Source organism: Thamnophis sirtalis, unplaced genomic scaffold, assembly GCF_051295495.1.
Source record: "Thamnophis sirtalis isolate CommonGarterSnake01/CBP01778 unplaced genomic scaffold, rThaSir2_p1.2 scaffold_3, whole genome shotgun sequence".
Lineage (NCBI taxonomy): Eukaryota > Metazoa > Chordata > Lepidosauria > Squamata > Natricidae > Thamnophis > Thamnophis sirtalis.
Window position 1 is genome coordinate 143,005,372 of NW_028261383.1, and position 15,030 is coordinate 143,020,401.

A 15,030-nucleotide genomic window follows, 5' to 3' on the forward strand; every position below is an offset into this window, starting at 1 on the left:
CATTCCATCATGGTGAAGCACCATGAATTGAATTTCCTGATGATCATTCTTGCTCTCTTTCAAATCTGCAACATCTATCCAAGGCACTGCTTTACCAAATACCACTTTACCTTATCCACACTGGCACATTCGACCAGCTCCAGAGGTCAATTGAAGACCCTAAGCTCTATCCAAAGTCACCACTCCTACTTCTATTCATTCTCTCCACCTGCAACTAACAGTTCCTTATGGAAATACTTTGAAAGATGCCATTTAGTGCCATCTTTAAAAAAATACTCCAAAAATAATCTGATTCCAACTTCTGACAAAAGGGTGAATTCATGTAATCTTATTTTTCTGAGAGCAGTTGTGTTTTAGATTATGCTGTTAACTGTAATTAATTTGCATACTCCACAACTGTTTTATGGAACAATGGCTTTGGTTACATTTAGATTTTTATAAGTGTAAGTATAATCTTTATTGCCATTGTACTTAAATACAACGAAATTGGTTTTATCTTCCCTTTTTGGGGAAAAAAATGAGTTTATGGAAAAAGCAACTGCAAAAATCACACTACAGTGTTGACTATAGTTCATGGAACAATGAAAAGTATGGCCCATCTTTTAAAAGGAATTTACAGCTATATTTTTTGTTTTTATTAGCAATAACTCTTTTGTGTTGCATCAGAATTTCTCACTTAGAAGTGTTTCGGTATTTGTTTTCAGCTGCATAGGAAAGCTGCTACAAAGAAAATTAGCTGCCCATCTTGCAGTTCTTGTTGAATCTAGGGTTGCATAAATGTATATCTATAAATATTGCTCATTCTTTTACAACTAATCTCTCTGAAACGGGGATTTAAAATTTCTAAAATTTTCTAGAATTCTAAACAAATGTAACTACAAATGTAGGTTCAAATTCATTTTTTCCCTTTCTAAAGAGAATATATTTGCACAAATTCGGTACAACAACAAAATGACAGCAAGTGAAGTTTCATGTTATACAGGTAGTTCTCGACTTACAACATGATCACATGATCAAAATGCTTGGCAACTGGATTATACTTATGACCATTGCTGCGTCCCAAGGTCATGTGATCCCCTTTTGCAACCTTTTAACATGCAAAGTCAATGCCGAAGTTTTACTTTACAGCCATGTTGTTAACTTAACAACTGCAGTGATTCACTTAACAACTATGGTAAGGAAGATCGTAAAATGAGGCAACACTCACTTAACAAATGTCTTACGTAACAACAAATTTTGAGGACTCAATTGAAGACTTCCTGTATAAGTGACTTGTATCGGGTATTATTTTCAATCAGAACTAATGTTTAATATTGTTTCCTTAGCAATTAATGTAAGTCCTAAGAATCTCAGTTTATTGAGAAAAATGTTGATTTTTTTCATGCTACAGATTATTATATAAATGCAACTGGCAATGGGAATTATCTTTGCTTTGATACTTCGTTCCAAAGTGTCACTGAAGTTCAGTATGACTGCCAAAATGCCTTGCTTATCTCTTGAATCTTTCATACCATTAGCAATAGTTAGTAGTATAGACCGCTAACGTTATATGGACATTTGAATGTAAAATTTATAGATTACTACGAGGGAATGAATCTGTCATGTTCTTTAACACCTAAGTTGTATATAGGAAATAAATTGGAAAAGGCCATATGCCAAACCTATGCCCCCTGAAAGCCTTATATTAACAAGACCATCTGCTCTCCACAATCAGAACCAGAAGCCTGTTTAAAAGATAAAGGATGCAAACCTAATTACAGATAGTCCTTGACTTAAACCTTTCAATTAGTGACCATTCAAAGTTACAGTGACACTGGAAAAACTGACTTGTGGCCATTTTTCACACTGTTGCAGCATCCCCAGGTCACGTGATCAAAATTTGGATGCTTGGAAACTGGTGTGTATTTATGAGAGTTGTGGTGTCTATGGGGTTATATGATCACCTTTTGCAATCTTTTGACAAGCACAGTCAATGCGGAAGCCAGGTTTATAGTAACCTTCATACTATTATACAGATTTTAATGAACTTTCTGGACACAATAGGCCATTAGCTGTAGTTCCAACTAATGAATAACGATCTTTCCCATTTTCCTTCTATTTGGCCTCAGAGCCATAGAGGGCTGGGATAGAGTGGCAATGGGGGCTTCCCAAGAGATAATTATTCTTTTGCTCTTAAAGTATTTTGTGATAAGTTTTTTTCAGTTTGTTCTTAAAGAGTTTGTTAAATAATGAACTGAAAAAAGGTGGTTGAATTTCTAGCAATTCCTACTTAAGTATGATTAATTAAGTCAAGTTTCTCTTCTGTGGTATAAAATTGCCCCCAGGGATTATTACTTTCATTTTTTGTTATTATGATGACAACAACAAATTCCCTTCCTTGTTCAGTCTACGATGTGCTATTTTCTATGGAGTGCTGCTACTAAGTAATTGGGAAATAAGCAGGATGACTAAATTGTCCTCCTATTTAGCAAGCATCTCTTGGCAAGCAACACGGAGTTTCTTCACTTTGTCAGGTTGCTCTGTCTTTTATGAAAATGTCACCAAATAGCAAAGGTTTAGTTTATCGTTGACCTGATGGAGGTACATGGTTAGTTTGTCATGATCATTGTAAAGTCTCAGAAGTAGATTTGCATCTAAAAATCCACAGCAATGTGCAGGACAGACAAGATTTAACATCTCAATCACTCAAGATGCAGGACAAGACACTGTGCACATCTTCACATCTCCTGCATCTTCTTATATATAACAAGATTACATTATGAACAAATTCTGTGTAGCCTACAGCAGCAGTTTTCAAACGATAACCTTTGAAGAAAAATGTTAAGGGCCATTTAAAATACTTCAGCTTTTCCGGTGTTCCATCCATTCTTCTCAGAACAGAGAAAATGGCATAAGCTATGGAAGAAGGAAGAGCTCACTGTTTTTTCTCCATATGCACTTTTTTTATAGATAAAAAATCCACACTTACCCCACACTGTGCTCACATCTTGAGATCTGCACCTTGGCAATCACATATGGAAAGTTATATAAATGGTTTGCCATATACAGTTTTCTTTTGCAATTTTAATAATGCTGACATGGTAGGTTGGTGGGATCACCTGTAATCATAGTTCATGTTAAATTTATAGGACCATGACGATACTCATTTAATACTAATTAAATTTAACATGATTACAAATTCATGTGCTGTCTGTTTTCTAGCATGCTAAATTAAAATTAAGCAAAAATGTCACTAATGTTACCTTGATGGCGCTATTATTGATAGAAGATTCCATTTTGGGTTTTCATCTTAATAAGGAACTTGGGAAAAGGGCTTGGGAACAGCTGATTGAACTCTTGCTAACACCAATTATTTCTTAAGGTTTATTTATTAAAATAGTGTCAGAATAATTGGTTACTTGAATGCAGTCAGCAAGTAACAAATATTGTTGCTATGGTGAATAGGTTGTTTCCAGTATTTTTTTAAATAATTATTTTAATATTTAGGAAAAATGATTGAATGATAATCTGAATGTGAACTGCCTGAATATGCTTATCTAATAAAGAGATGTTATGCCTGGCTGGGGAATTCTGGGAGTTGAAGTCCACAAGTCTTAAAGTTGCCAAGGTTGGACACCCCTGCTTTAAAGCAATAGAATACATGCTTGACCTCTTAATTTTGTTGTCATTATGGTGCAGATGTATTTTTGTGAAAAGAGGACTGTTAAACCAACGTTAGCAAACAAGTTGAGATTTTTTATTAATGATCTAAGAGGAACAAGTAATTGATTTCCCCAAACTGCTTTTTCAACTATTACTTTGTAAAGAAAAAAGACCTCAAGTTGTTATTGGAGAGAATAAAGGCATTATGCAAATTAATATTCCATTCCTCATGTAATATTTCATTGAATTCCTCATGCAATTCAAAAGACAGAGAAATATCTGTTAAAATTAAAAGAGACATCAAACTAACGCATCTCTGGATAACCTTTGAAAGAAAAGTGTATATTACATGTTTACTTCCTGCTTGAATTTTGAATTTCAGATCTGGAGACTTTAAAGAATTTTCACAATATCTCAAGTTACATTTGCTGTATTACTGATTTTTGCATCACCAACTAGTATTTATGTCATCAAGAAACTCATTTGCTACTTGGTCTAAAACGGATAAAAGGATAGACCTGTAATATCCCTATTTGGTGGCATGTATAAAAGCAGAATATCATTTTTCATGAAAATTATAATAACTAGTAGACCTAATAATGCATTACAGAAATCCTGCACTTTATATAAGCAGAGAGAGAGAGGCAATATTCAATATTAAGTAAATTTTTGGAGATGAAGTGGATTCTTGTTCATAGATTTGGTAATATTTTTTGTATTAGCAAAGAACAGGAAAATATGGTTGTGTTGAAATTGATCCAGTTGCCATAATTGATTCTATATTGCCAATTTGAAGAAGGTTTCAGTCAATCATTGCTTTTGTGATTCTTCTGGGAGTTTTTCTTTTAGGGTTGCTAATGTAGAAGAAATTCAACATATTCTCAAAATAAATGTGTTAAAGAAACAGAACTAGTGTGTCTCTTGATAAACTACACAGTCAATCTGGTTTTCCAGCTATGAGTTTCAATCAAAGACAGTGGATTCCAGTTGATTGTTACACATGTCACTGCTTTAAATGTTGAATTCTGATCTTGGTTGGGCAAGGGACACCTTTGAGGTAGCGAAGGGTATCTTTACCTCAGGGGTAAAATTTGTACTTCTGCTACATAACTTATTATTTTTTGTGAGCTGGGAAGAGCATAGTAGAACTGGGTATGGAATCAGTGAGGTCAGTTAAAAACCCAGTCATTTTTATCCAGCAATCCTGAAAGTAAGAACTGATTCCTCACTGCTATTAACAATAACCTCAGCTATATCAGCATTGGACAATGAGTTTTCCCAAAAAAAAAATCAACTAATGAACAATCAGCCTTGGAACATAGAATAGCCAAGAAATGTTTACAGCTATCAGGAAACACAGCTTGCTATAATTCTAATCTAAAAAATAGAATTACCCTGAAAATTACATAGAATCTAGTGATAGACATTAAGAAGAACTTCAGTATGCCTTGGGCATAGAAGTCTGAATTTCTGACTTTGAAAACTACTCAGTTAATACTTTTCTAGTGCACATTTTAATATTTACTAGTTTTGCAATATTGCCAGAACTGTTCGTTTCAGAAGCCTGCTTCAAAAAAGTATGTACTAGTGCTGTGGTGTTCAACAGGTGAAACTGATACGCTTTCTGCCTCTCCCAAGGGGGTGTGCCTGCAAGTTATTGCTTTCAGGGATTGGGTGAGTTATTCTAGCATAATTTCCAGCCTGTATTTATATGATTCTGCACAGAACGATTATAACTGCAGCTACTCTCTGAACTTATATTTCCTCCTTGTTGCTGCATCTTCTTCTGAACTCTTTTTCTGAATCTCTTTCTGATTCTTCAGATTTGTCAGGATTTATTTTTGATGTACAGTCAAACACCGTGATGGCCCAAGGAGGTACCTTTGAAAATATGAAAGAGAAGGTAAGTAATATCTTAATGGTTACTTCATTAAGAGCCGAAAATAGCATAATACTGCTTTGAAAGTCAGAAAGTATGATGACTCTCTTGGAAGTATACAGGGAAATTTTCAATTTACAATAAATTCTTAACTTTTCTTGTGACCCTTTTACTGTTGGAAGTGGTATCTTCCACAATCACAACCATTGATTGACAGATAACTTGTCTGAGAATAACAGAGCTGGAAGGGACCTTGGAGGTCTTCTAGTCCAACCCCCTGCTCAGGCAGGAAACCCTACACCACTTTAGACAAATGGTTGTCCAACATCTTCTTAAAATCTTCCAGTGTTGGAGCATCCACAACTTCTGGAGGCAAATCGTTCCACCGATTAATTGTTCTAACTCTCAGAAAATTTGTTCTAGGTTGCTTCTCTCCTTGATTAGTTTCCATCCATTGCTTCTTGTGCTGCCTCTTGTTGTCTCATGGCTGAACATTTATTTTTCCTCCTCTTTTTTAAGCTGCTATTGATTTGGGGACAAGCTTTTCTGGTCAGACTGTTTCAGAGCATATTGAGTCATAATATTTGCTTTTCAGTGACATCTTAACCAGTGGAAGCTGGAAGGCTTTAGTCATGCTGTGGGCTCATATTGCTTGCAGCTCTAGTGTAAGTGCTTGAAATGGGTTAACCCCACACACAGACTACCAGAGGAAAAATGAATGGGCTGTTCCCAGAGTAAAAGCGAAACTGAATTCAATTTAGGAGAATAGAAACTTATTTTTTATCCTGTGTTGGCAGTTGCACATATTTGTCTGGGAAGTAACTGGCTATCGTGTGACCTGCATATCTCATTTTTCTAGATTAGTGCTGTGAGAGCGATAGTCCCTAACCGTAGCAACAATGAGATTATCCTAGTGCTGCAACACTTTGATAATTGTGTAGATCGAACCGTACAGGCTTTCATGGAAGGTAAGTTCTTAGTTCCTACCTGAGATGTTTTCTGGCAGGCCTCAAAAAATAAATATGAAAAATGAAATAGGTTGTCATTTAACATAAAATCTTACTATAATGCAATTACAGAATGCTAAATAATTATTGAAATGTATTTATACATTGCTTCATTTTCTGATACTGTGGTATTTCAAGATATGTAACTAACGCACAGGGCTTACTTGTTACATATGATACTTGGAGTATATAAGACTTAATCTCTCTACATCAAGATTAGTTATGAAGGAAATATAAAATGTCTGCCCTTTTTATTAGAAAATTTCTAAATTCTGTTTCGTTGTTGAAGACTAAAAATGGTTGCCTGGGGTGGAGAAAAATGAGCAGTGCGCTCAGTTAAAATTCCGCTTTACACATTGAGTTCTATGTTGTCCAGTAGCAAAGCACATTCACAAGTTTTCTCCATAACTCATTTATGCATGTTCATGGGAACTCATGGAAACTGACATTTTCCTTGCCTAATGAGAAACTCAGCAGGAACTACTTATGAAGTTTATATGCTGCCTTTGGAAGCTCTGGGCGCTACCCTAGAGTATCAGATTGTCATTTTAATTGTAACAGAAGGGGGAAAACATGGTAGTAACATACTAACTTAAATAAAAATGAAATAAATGTTTTTTGATATGATTTAACAACCACTTTTTATTTTGTGCTCTTAGCCTAGAAGGTATTGTGCATCTCTTTTCTAAACAATATAATCCTTTTTCATTGCTTTAAAAAAAAGGTTTCATTCTTTATTCTAAATGTGGCTTTATCCTATGAGTTCTTTCACAATCTATTTCAGACTTCTGAAAACAAGACTTTCTGGTTAAACCTACTAGAATTCTACATTTCAGGGCCTAGATTAGGAAAGCATTTTTTATGAGGCTGTTCTGTACTGAAATGAACTAATGGACTAGGTACTAAAATTAATTGGAAAGTTTGATTTCACAAACTGTAAGGACGCCATCATTTTTTGGTTTTTGGCTTCAATAAATCAGTCTTAAACAGTCTTCTAGGAAGCATAGAAATCCTAAAACCTTGTCACTTTGTCTAAATTGTATCCTAAAAGTACCTATTTAGCAACTTAGCTTTTACTCAATGGCTTGTTGACCAGTATTCTTCAGCTGTTATGTTTTAAATTCCAACAATTATTCTGGAAAACAATCCAGGTATCACTATGATAGCAATATCATAATCTAAAAAAATAAAAAAAATCTAAATAATACTTAGACTTATACACCGCTTCACAGTGCTTTACAGCCCTCTCTAAGCAGTTTACAGAGTCAGCATATTGTCCCCAACAATCTGGGTCCTCATTTTACTGACCTCGGAAAGATGGAAGGCTGAGTCAATCTTGAGCGCTTTGCTATTTTTTTGTAAAGCTAAGGAGCACACAAACCATAATAATTATGTGCTTTTTTTCAAAACAGGTAGTGCTACTGCAGTGTTGAAAGAATGGACGGTAACTGGCAAGAAAAAGGTTAGTCTTGGTTTGGATTTGAGATTGTTTTGATATTCTACTGAATTATAATGGGGCTGTTAGTTATTATCTCTGATCCTCATGACAGATATTCCAGAGACTTCAGTTCCTCATTCTTAGGTCCTCCATCCTCCCCCAAGGAAGCAGAGTTGACATCCCCAGCAAACCATTTATAAGTTCCAAAGGACCTATAGGACCTTCACTTAGTATATTTGAGGCTCCATACCCATTTTTCCTTTAACACTTTTTTTAAAAAGGAGTCTGCTACAGAGCACTTGCATGATCTAAATTTACCAATGGATACTACACACCTTTTTAGAAGATAAAAACTTTTGTGGCTGTAGTCCATTGCTTTGTTTAGAAGTGTGCCCACAGGGGAAAAAAATACAAAAGTAAATTAGGGTGTAAGAAATTAAGAATATGAATCTCATCTGTTTGTCTGCTGATAAAAAGATGTCTTGTGGCCCCCTCTTGCAGTTATTTTGAAAATAGTAAGAGTATTCTGTTTTATTTTTATTTATTTAATGCTATGGTCAGGGATCTCCACCCTGTTAATCTCTACAACACAATCTTGAAATTCCAACAGAAATTCTAAAAATTCACTAGAAATTCTACTAGTCCAAAAAGTCTGACTACCCCAATGCAAAAGAGAAAGAGAGAGCCCTTGAAGGGGGAAACTGGAAACTCATTGCCAACCTTCATGAAGACATTTGCAGCCTTTCCTTTATTAATCCTCACATTGGCAACATTAAATTTAATTTATGCTGAAGGTCAGCCTTACATCAGGGATCCATAGCCAATCCATAGTCATGGCCCATTAGCTCCTGTTATGTGTCATGTGGCATAACTGAGGTGACGCAACTAGATTAAATAAGAGGGAATGAGGTTTTGAAAAAGTCCTCTGGGGAAGAGGAAGGAAAGAGAAGCAAAAAACAATTCCAGTACTTGCTTAAGGCTATTAGAGCATTCTGTAACATCAGGTGGGATTTCCCAGGAACACTGAATATATGGTATGTAAGACCTCTGCTGAGTTAGAACAAGGTCTAACCTGACCAGCATTCTCCTTCTTTGTTCTTGTGTGTGGAAAGCCCAGGTAAAGTAATCATCATCTATAAAGATTCTGTGTGCAAATATGATAAAAATCAAGTATACCCTAATTCATTCTGCTTCTTTCAGTAATGTAGAAGGTTTAAGGATATGTGTGATGCTAAGGTCACATCCATTAACTATTTGAAACCAGACTCTGAAATTGTCCTGTCTTCTGAGGTTTCACAAGGCATATTTTTGTTCCTGTATTTGTATGGAATAGTAGAATGGGCATATTTCTGAGAATAGTCAGCCCTTCAGACTAATTTGGGGTAAAATGCAGCATTTTTAACATTCCTTAGAGCCACGCTGTCTTTCTCCATAAATGGCTGCTATATTTCACTAATATCACAGTCTGTCCGTTCTGACTGTTAAATAAATCCATCTCACATTTAAGGGGTTGTCCCCAAGTGCTGACTGCTGAAGAATTTAATTCTTTTATATTCAGGGAATAGTAATAATATTCCATTTCATACCACGAGTTAAGCTTAGTTTCTTCTCTCATAATGTCGGTGTCTTTAATTCTAGAACAAAAAGAAGAAGACCAAATCAAAACCCCCCGCAGAATCAAGTGCCAACCTTCCCGACTCCAGCAAGCCAGCCACCACTGAAGAAGAACAGTCTGCAGTTTCATCAGAGAAGGGTGGGATTAACGGTTACCATGTCAATGGTTCGGCCAATGACACAGAGTCTGTGGACTCACTCAGTGAAGGCTTGGAGACACTTTCCATTGATGCGAGAGAGTTAGAAGAGAGCGAGCCTGCTACACCTGACACTCCTGATGGGGCAGGTTAGTTCTCTGTTGGGTTATTATGAAAATCAGAAAGTCTGTATAGGTAAGGAAGGCTTCCTTCTTCCATTCTACTTGTATAGTGCCTTCTGCCACATTTCATTATTCAATAACCAAATAATTAGAATTTCCCTTCCACTATTCAGTAGTTGCCACAGAAGGAGATCATTCTTTTTCCAATTACTTTGACTCTTCCCAGGTTTCCAAAGGGGGAAAGAGATAGAAATGGAAGCAACATGACAGTAATAATACTAGTTAACTGGAAATTGTATTTAATTATATAATCTGACTTGGAAATCCATAGATTGCATGGGCAGTGAATGTACTGAAATGAAAAATTGAGTACCATGTAAACCAGGGGTGGGCAACTATAGCTACTTTACGACCTGTCGACTTCAACTCCCAGAATTCCTGAGCCAGCCATTCTGGGAGTTGAAGTTTATAGGCTGTAAAGTTGCCATAGTTGACTAGCCCTGATGTAAATTCTAGGTAGGTAGGTGTTCACTATACAGAGATACTCTAGAAAAGTAATTTGGGATTCGAGTCTACATAAAATTCCTTATCCTATTGTTCTTTTTAATGTTATTTTATGGGTTGTGGGAAGTTTAGAGTAACTCTTTTTTCCCTTCCTCAGCATTGTTACAGTTTGAAAATGGAATAACCAACTTGAGTCCAAAATCTGCAAGCACGCGGTCTTCCCAGAATACCCAGTCCCTCAGAGTGCAACCTGAATTGAGAAATGCTGGCAAGCCACTCTCCAGATCTGCTTCCAGCACCCAGTCTCCAGCTCCCTCATCCCTAGCAATGCTGGATGAGGTCCCTGTGCCCCCTGGAAACAAAAAACTAGGTAGAATTTACAGATCTGTGACATGATTCTGTTCTCTTTTTAGTTTTTCTCTAACAAGTGCTTTGTTGCAAAATAATTATAGGGTACCAGTTGACATTTGTTTTTACTCTGAAGCTTGTAATTCTTAGTGTATATCTCATTAGTTGTTGTGCTGTGGTGGATTGTACAGGACTTTGATCCTGTTCAAATCTTGCTGAGTCATAAAGTTCATTGGGTAACGATGTACCAGATCAGCCTAACCTTCAGCTGTTTCAGAGATAAGCAAAAAGAGCCTAATCTATCATTTCAGATATTCCTTGGGAATAGTAAGATTAAATTAAATGGAATTTAAAATTGAAGTTGTCATTTTTGTTCTGAACACTTAATGTCCAAATATATGAATATATTTTACATAAATATTAAGATGAATATTCAGAACATCTCAGTATGATTATCCTTGTTCTGTCTTGACATGCTTATTGATAACCTTTTAATATGCTCTGAACAACAAATCATTTGTCATGGGGATTTTATTGCTTTTTAACATAAGTAATATGTTAGCTGCTGCACTGGGATTGGTAAGTGAAGAGTGGATACCTGTGGAAGTTGATTGCCTTTTCTCTGCTCCCTGATTTCGATCAATCACTTCATCTTGCCTATTTCAGTGTTAAATTGCTGCCACTGTATAATTCTCATTTAGTTTTTATGATGACTTTGCAAGGGAGGCTTAGATCCAAGTTCAAAATTGCTACAGATCTGTTCAAGCCTGATGGTATAATACCTGCTTGCTCTGGGAATAAATGCATTCACCAGGCACAATATTTTTTTACAGTTCTATTTGAATTTCTTTATATATTTCTATTTGGGTTGAAGAGAGCTCTTACATAATATATTGCATTAATAGTGGGGAGTAATTTGCAGAGCACATTAGATAGCTAGAGTTACTTGAAACTGGTTGTAATTGACTTACCAAGGAGCACTGAAAGATTGTAAATTATTTAATATAAATATTGGGGCAAGATGTAGACTACATTTTTCCTCCTCTGGATGTGCAAATAACATGAGAATTAGTTGACTTAGATTATTTAATTAGCTGGCATTGCTCAATGATTCACTCTGTATATGTAATGTGCAACATAGTTTTAGAAAAGTGTGCTCTCCCTCGTAATCATTATATTCCTTATCCTAGCTGTGCACACTTTTTTTTCCACACTGTGAGCCAGGTGTTCAATGAACCTGGGTCGATAAATGAGAAGCAACAGCCCTTGCTGTTCCTTCTTTTATTTTCTGTTCTCCTCTTCTACACCTATCAGCAAATAAGACCTTCAAAATCTTGATTCTAAACATGGTCATTATCCATAGTTTTGGGGAGACAGTAACATTAGCAGAGGGTGAGCACTTCAATAATTTCTGGTGACAGAAAGAAGCTTGGAAATGTGCTTTTTTTGGAGATAGCCAGCAGAGAGTCTAACCTTTGCAACCAGTACCTAAACCTTAAATCTTCCCTTTTAGAGGAAAAGGCATTTTCATGCAGATTTGATTGTAATGGGGAGAGTCAATCTTAGTGTGAACTTTACAGTTTTATTCACAATTAGATATTTTCTCTTTATAACTCAGTGCTGATATTTTATGCCTGGAACATTTTTTTTCCTGGTAAATATTTAGCAGAAACATTTGGAAGAAATGGCATTCAAAGTAGCATTCAAGTTTCTTTTAAATCTCTTTTTCTTGTAATGAACAAATACTTTATGGCAAGTCATTTGTAGTGTTGATAATTACTGGAAAATTTGCAAGGAGTACTGACACTTTATTGTGTTCTTTTTGGATAGGTTCCAATATTGAAAAATCGGTAAAAGACCTCCAGCGATGCACCGTGTCACTGTCTCGATATCGGGTTGTGGTTAAAGAAGAGATGGATGCTTCCATTAAGAAAATGAAACAGGTCTTTGCAGAGCTGCAGAGTTGGTATGCTAATACTCCAAAATCTGGTATATTCAAGAGTGAACACAATTTTAAAGGATTTAATTAAGAACAGTGCCTTCCAATTTCCCTTTTTTCCTTGACCCAACTAGTCCTTGCCTGAGGGTATATATACAGCATGGTTAGTTGGAATCATATAATAGCAATCATGTGTTTTATAAAAATAGGGATTTTTTTTTTGGGGGGGGGGAGAACATTCCAAAATGTAACTATAAATTTAACTATAACGGCATCTGACTACCAAATTCTGGTGGTACTGTATGATGTTAGGGTACAAACTATTTCCAAATAGCATCTTTATCAACTAACTATGTATAACTATGTATAACTATGTATATGGGTGGTTTTATGTAGGGAACTCATGGACTTAGGAATGCAAGGTTACTAAAATAGATGCCTTAAAGATAATCTATGGCATTGCAACATGGTGGTTGCTTGGTATGTTCTTCTAATTTTTTTATAAACTGGCTTATGATAAAAATGGACCAGAGTTGAAAAACAAATGTTCTGTTTGCAGAATATATGCAGGATTTCACTGGCCACTTTTAGTAATGAATCCTCATCACAGTTGAGAAATCTATTGCATTTTCATTTGAAATGACCAAGTGATTGAAATAATTTGATTCCCAATTTTTACAAAGCTACAGAATGAATAAGAAACAGATATAAATAACAATTCCTGCTTAATACCAAGTGGGTTTAAAAAGTTAGTTTGAAATCTGAGCAAATAAATGGAAATTTTGAGGACAAAATCCTTTTCCATGCCAAAAAGCATTTTCATTTTCAAATCTTAACAAGATCAAGGGACTTGAGGGGGTTTATAGGCTGACTTAATCTATCACAGCTCTGTGTTGCTTATCAAACACATTAAGTATTAAAATGGATGGTCTGAATAGCTAACATTTGTACATACCTGTACTAAAATCTTTGCTGTTTATCCCACATAAAGCCTTAAGAAAAATAATGAAATCGGTTTTTTTAGTGAGGGTCACTTGCATCTGATTTATTTCTCCAAGGATACATATTGGAATTGTAGGCAAAGGAGAATCTTTAAAGATTCCCCAAGTGAAGGCTAGCAGCCTCCACATGACTTTTAATATTTAGAACTAATGCTCATTGCTAATAGAACTGTTATTCAGTATTATCCCACATTCATTTGGATGGTGTTTTTCCCCTGAAGATATCTCTTCCTTCAGCATAAAAAACTAGAGCTTTTTATGTATCATATCCTCCTGTGTCACTCCTCTAATCTTTGCTTCATCATGCGTCATGTTTTAAAAGGTTAAAGACCTTGTTTCAATAATTCTGCTTGCTGTGGGGCAGAGTAAGGGCAGAAAGCAGGAAGTGCAGTTCCGTGACTGCACCGTGTAGGGAAATGCAGGGCTAGTTTGGAAGTAAGCCAGTAGAGCCTCCTTTAATAAATGCCAGATAAAAGAATCAAGGGTTTGTTATTTGTTCTTTCTTCAAAACGGGGTAATTGCCATCCTGCAAGTAAGGTTGTGTATCTTTGAGCCACAGCATACAAATCCCTTTCTATTCACTTCTGAGGAAAATGATTTGCATCAACACATAAATGCAGCATTGCGTGTTCAATGTAGGAAGTCTGTCAAGAGAACTGTGGGCATTACAAATATGTTCTCTTGATAGACATTGGTTGTAATCACTTGCTGGAAGAGGTTGAAGGAATTGCCACAATTTTGTAAACTAAAACTGAAAGTAATATTTTATAGCATCCCTTCAAAATGTAATCATTTTGCTTTAGAAATTCATAATGTGCTCATTAGGCAAGCTGTATTTCTTTTTAAATATGATGATGAATTTATAATATTTGGCCAAAAAGAGGAAAATCCATTCAGGAATACCTTGCCATGTAACAGACTGAAGTGTCCCGTTTCCTGAAGATCAAACCCTCATGCTAAATATTCTCTGCATTACTCTTTCACTGTTTTCACCTTTAGCTGTTCTACAGTAATGTTTAATAACTCTGCAATTGAAAACCGTATTTTCAGTTTTTATTTGACTTGTTATCACATACTATCACCTTTTGTTTTATATTTATATTTTCATGTTAGGGTTAGGGTTGTTCATCCACAATAGAGCTTTCATGGGCTCCCTGCACTCTAGATGCTATTTTGTAATTGAGAAAGTATGGCAATAAAACATTTACCTGATGGGAAACTCTCTTTGCCACTTCCAAAAAGAAATGAATGTTCAGTAAAGTCCTGAAGTTATTGCCAGGAATGAAGATGTTCAGGTTTTGGATAACCCTGCTCAAGATGCTCAAACTTTTAAATATATAAGTTCAGTCTAAAATTTCTGAATTTTGGGGAAATTCCAATTGAAGGACAAATCATCTGT

At 35.6% G+C, this 15,030-nt stretch overlaps 1 protein-coding gene across 2 annotated transcripts in view; it reads left to right on the forward strand.

Moving 5' to 3' along the window:
• SPATS2 (spermatogenesis associated serine rich 2) overlaps positions 1-15,030 on the forward strand; it is a 59,744-nt gene that overhangs the window by 25,038 nt on the left and 19,676 nt on the right. For both annotated transcript variants that reach the window (XM_087710294.1, XM_087710296.1), the window contains exons 3-8: positions 5,466-5,545; positions 6,381-6,489; positions 7,941-7,990; positions 9,605-9,866; positions 10,501-10,713; positions 12,522-12,657. In XM_087710294.1, the coding sequence (XP_087566420.1) occupies positions 5,466-5,545; positions 6,381-6,489; positions 7,941-7,990; positions 9,605-9,866; positions 10,501-10,713; positions 12,522-12,657 (850 nt within the window). The remainder of the gene's footprint in view (positions 1-5,465; positions 5,546-6,380; positions 6,490-7,940; positions 7,991-9,604; positions 9,867-10,500; positions 10,714-12,521; positions 12,658-15,030) is intronic.